Source organism: Sardina pilchardus, chromosome 14, assembly GCF_963854185.1.
Source record: "Sardina pilchardus chromosome 14, fSarPil1.1, whole genome shotgun sequence".
Taxonomy (NCBI): Eukaryota; Metazoa; Chordata; class Actinopteri; order Clupeiformes; family Clupeidae; genus Sardina; species Sardina pilchardus.
Genome location: NC_085007.1, coordinates 24,985,468 through 24,987,967, shown reverse-complemented (window position 1 = coordinate 24,987,967; position 2,500 = coordinate 24,985,468). Strand labels below are relative to the sequence as shown.

The window sequence follows — 2,500 nt, the reverse complement described above, 5'->3', positions numbered from 1 at the left end:
ATTGCAGCAGCTCGACCGACGAGAGACCTAACCCCCCCCCCCCCTCCCCCAGATGTTTACGCACATTTTGCAGATGACCCCTGCTTTTTTTCATACTGAAAAGATGAAAAACAAGGAAAGCAGGGCCTATTGCCCATTAACATTTCAAACAACACTGGCCTCTTGTTGTTAAACAGGCTCTCTTCAGAACAAGGTCTGGGGCCAGTTACTGTAAAGGCCACCGCACATCGGCCGTTTTTTTCTGGATGTTTGATTTCAATAGATTCCGTTGTTTTCAATATGACCCCGTACACCATCGGCAAACCACTTAGCTGCTGCCATGACCGTTACAACTCTGTTCTTTAGTTCCTGCCGCCGCTCAATAAAATCCTTTTGTTTATTGAATGTTTGATTTCCCCACCACTGGTTTGCGTGGACAAGTGACAGAAAGTGTTGCCGCACTCATGTGGAGCACTTCACAATACAGTAGAGTACAGTACAGTACAGTACAGCGCAGCACATCCACACTGGTTCTGAGCAGCCAGGCTTAAAAGATGTACAGTACTTTTCCAACCAGTTCAGAGCAGGTTTCCTACTCCCACGCTCGTTTAGTCATTATGTTAGCACGGCGGTAGCATCTGTAGAGCACCTCTGTAGAGCTTTTGGCTCATGAACAGTTCAAGAGGTGCTGTGTAATGAAATGACACGGTACAATACAGTGCAGTGGTGTACACCTGCACGCCCTCCACCACCACAAAGTGCACTCGGCACCAGCACAAGAAAGCAGCTGTGGGTCTCCGGGTGTGTGTCATGTGTCATGTGTCATTCCACCGCCTGTACACGGCCAGGAGAGACCGACAGGAGCAGCAGCCAGCGTGAGGCGAAAGAAAGCCCACTGTTCTGTCATGACATGACATGATAATCACCATCGTCAATGATAAGTTGTGTGATAGAGAATAATCACAGCTACTGTAGCTCTGACTGTGCACGTCTATAGAATAGACTCACTGTGGACAATGGTGGGTTTTATTCAATTATTTATTTATTTGTCTTTTTCTTTTTTGCCGTCCGGCCCACGCGTCATCTAGCTATCGATTTGCGACAGCAGACATAATGGGATTTGCTATAATGGGCAAACAAGCCATTAAAGACGGGGCACAGGGCGCAGGAGCTGGAGCTGGAGCTGGAGCTGAGCACCGGGCACTGGCCCCTGTCTCGCACAGCCTCAGGTCTCTCCCACTTATTAGCCGCTTACCGGGGCTGTGAGTCAGAGCTCAGGATCACCACCAGCACCACCCCTCCCGCCCCCCACCCGGCCAACCAACTGCTCCCATTGGTCTGTCCGGATGTCCATCTGTCTGTCTGTCTAACTGTCTGGCCGGTTGGTTGGCTGGCTGACTGACTAGCCTGTCCCGCGGAGCGTCTAACTGATTGTGTGTGTGTGTGTGTGTCCTGTGGCAGGAGCGGACGCGGACGAGGTGTCCAGCAGCATGTCCACTCTAGAGCGCTCCCTGGCGGCCAGGAGGGCCACGCGCACCAAGATGATGATCCCCATGGACTCGCAGCCCAGCAACACACGTGAGTGATGAAGCGCGACGAATCACACAGGAGCAGTGGACTACAGAGGCACACTAAGAGACATACACACACACACACACACACACACACACACGGTCAACTGTACAGACACACACACACACTATGAGTAACAGGATGATGTAAATGGACTCCTCGCAGAGACACACATACTCTCAAATACACTAACACACTCACACACACGCACACAAGCAGACACACTCACACACACCCACACACACACACACCTGTCAAAGTCAGATCTTCTGGCCATGTTCCCTCCTTTACTCAGTTTGTCAGCAATATGTCTGACAGGCAGGAATCTCCCTCCCAAGCAGTCATCCATCTGACCGGTCAGCCTCCCCTCCTCTCCCCATTAATTATGCACTAAGACGGGCAAGCAGCGAGTGCTGGCCCCCCCACCTCCCCCCTCCTAGCGGTTAGCAGGAGACGAGGCGGTGTGAGTTTGGCGGCCAGACGGCCGGTGCTCATCACTCACACGGGCGCCGTTGGCGTGGACCGGGCCCTTGCTGTCTGCGGAGGTAGCTGCCCGCACCACGGCGTGGACACTAGCTGGCCTGTTCCAGACGGGGCGGCTAAGCGAGTGCCACAGCCTACTCCACACGCGCCTGCAGGCCAGCACAGGGGGGGAGGGAGGGGGACATGACCAAAAAAGGGTGTTGGGGATGAGGATGATACTGATATCTGTGGATACAGTGTGTGTGTGTGTGTGTGTGTATGTGTGTGTGTGGGGGGGGGGGGGTATACAGTATATCTGTGTCCATGTCTGTGTGTGTGTGTGTGTGTGTGTGTGTGTGTGTGAGTGTGTGTTGTGTATCTGTGTCTATGTCTGTGTGTGTGTGTGTGTGTGTGTGTGTGTGTGTGTTTGAGAGTGTGTCTGTCTGTTTGAGTGTATTATTTCTTGTGTGTGTTTGTGTGTCACTTC

At 52.6% G+C, this 2,500-nt stretch overlaps 1 protein-coding gene across 1 annotated transcript in view; it reads left to right on the top strand.

Annotated features, from left to right (window-relative positions):
* The window catches only part of dcc (DCC netrin 1 receptor), a gene marked incomplete at its 5' end in the record, with an annotated part of 156,712 nt that overhangs the window by 135,955 nt on the left and 18,257 nt on the right, over positions 1-2,500 (top strand). The window contains one exon of the mRNA XM_062553554.1: positions 1,441-1,557. Coding sequence (XP_062409538.1) covers positions 1,441-1,557 — 117 coding nt within the window. The remainder of the gene's footprint in view (positions 1-1,440; positions 1,558-2,500) is intronic.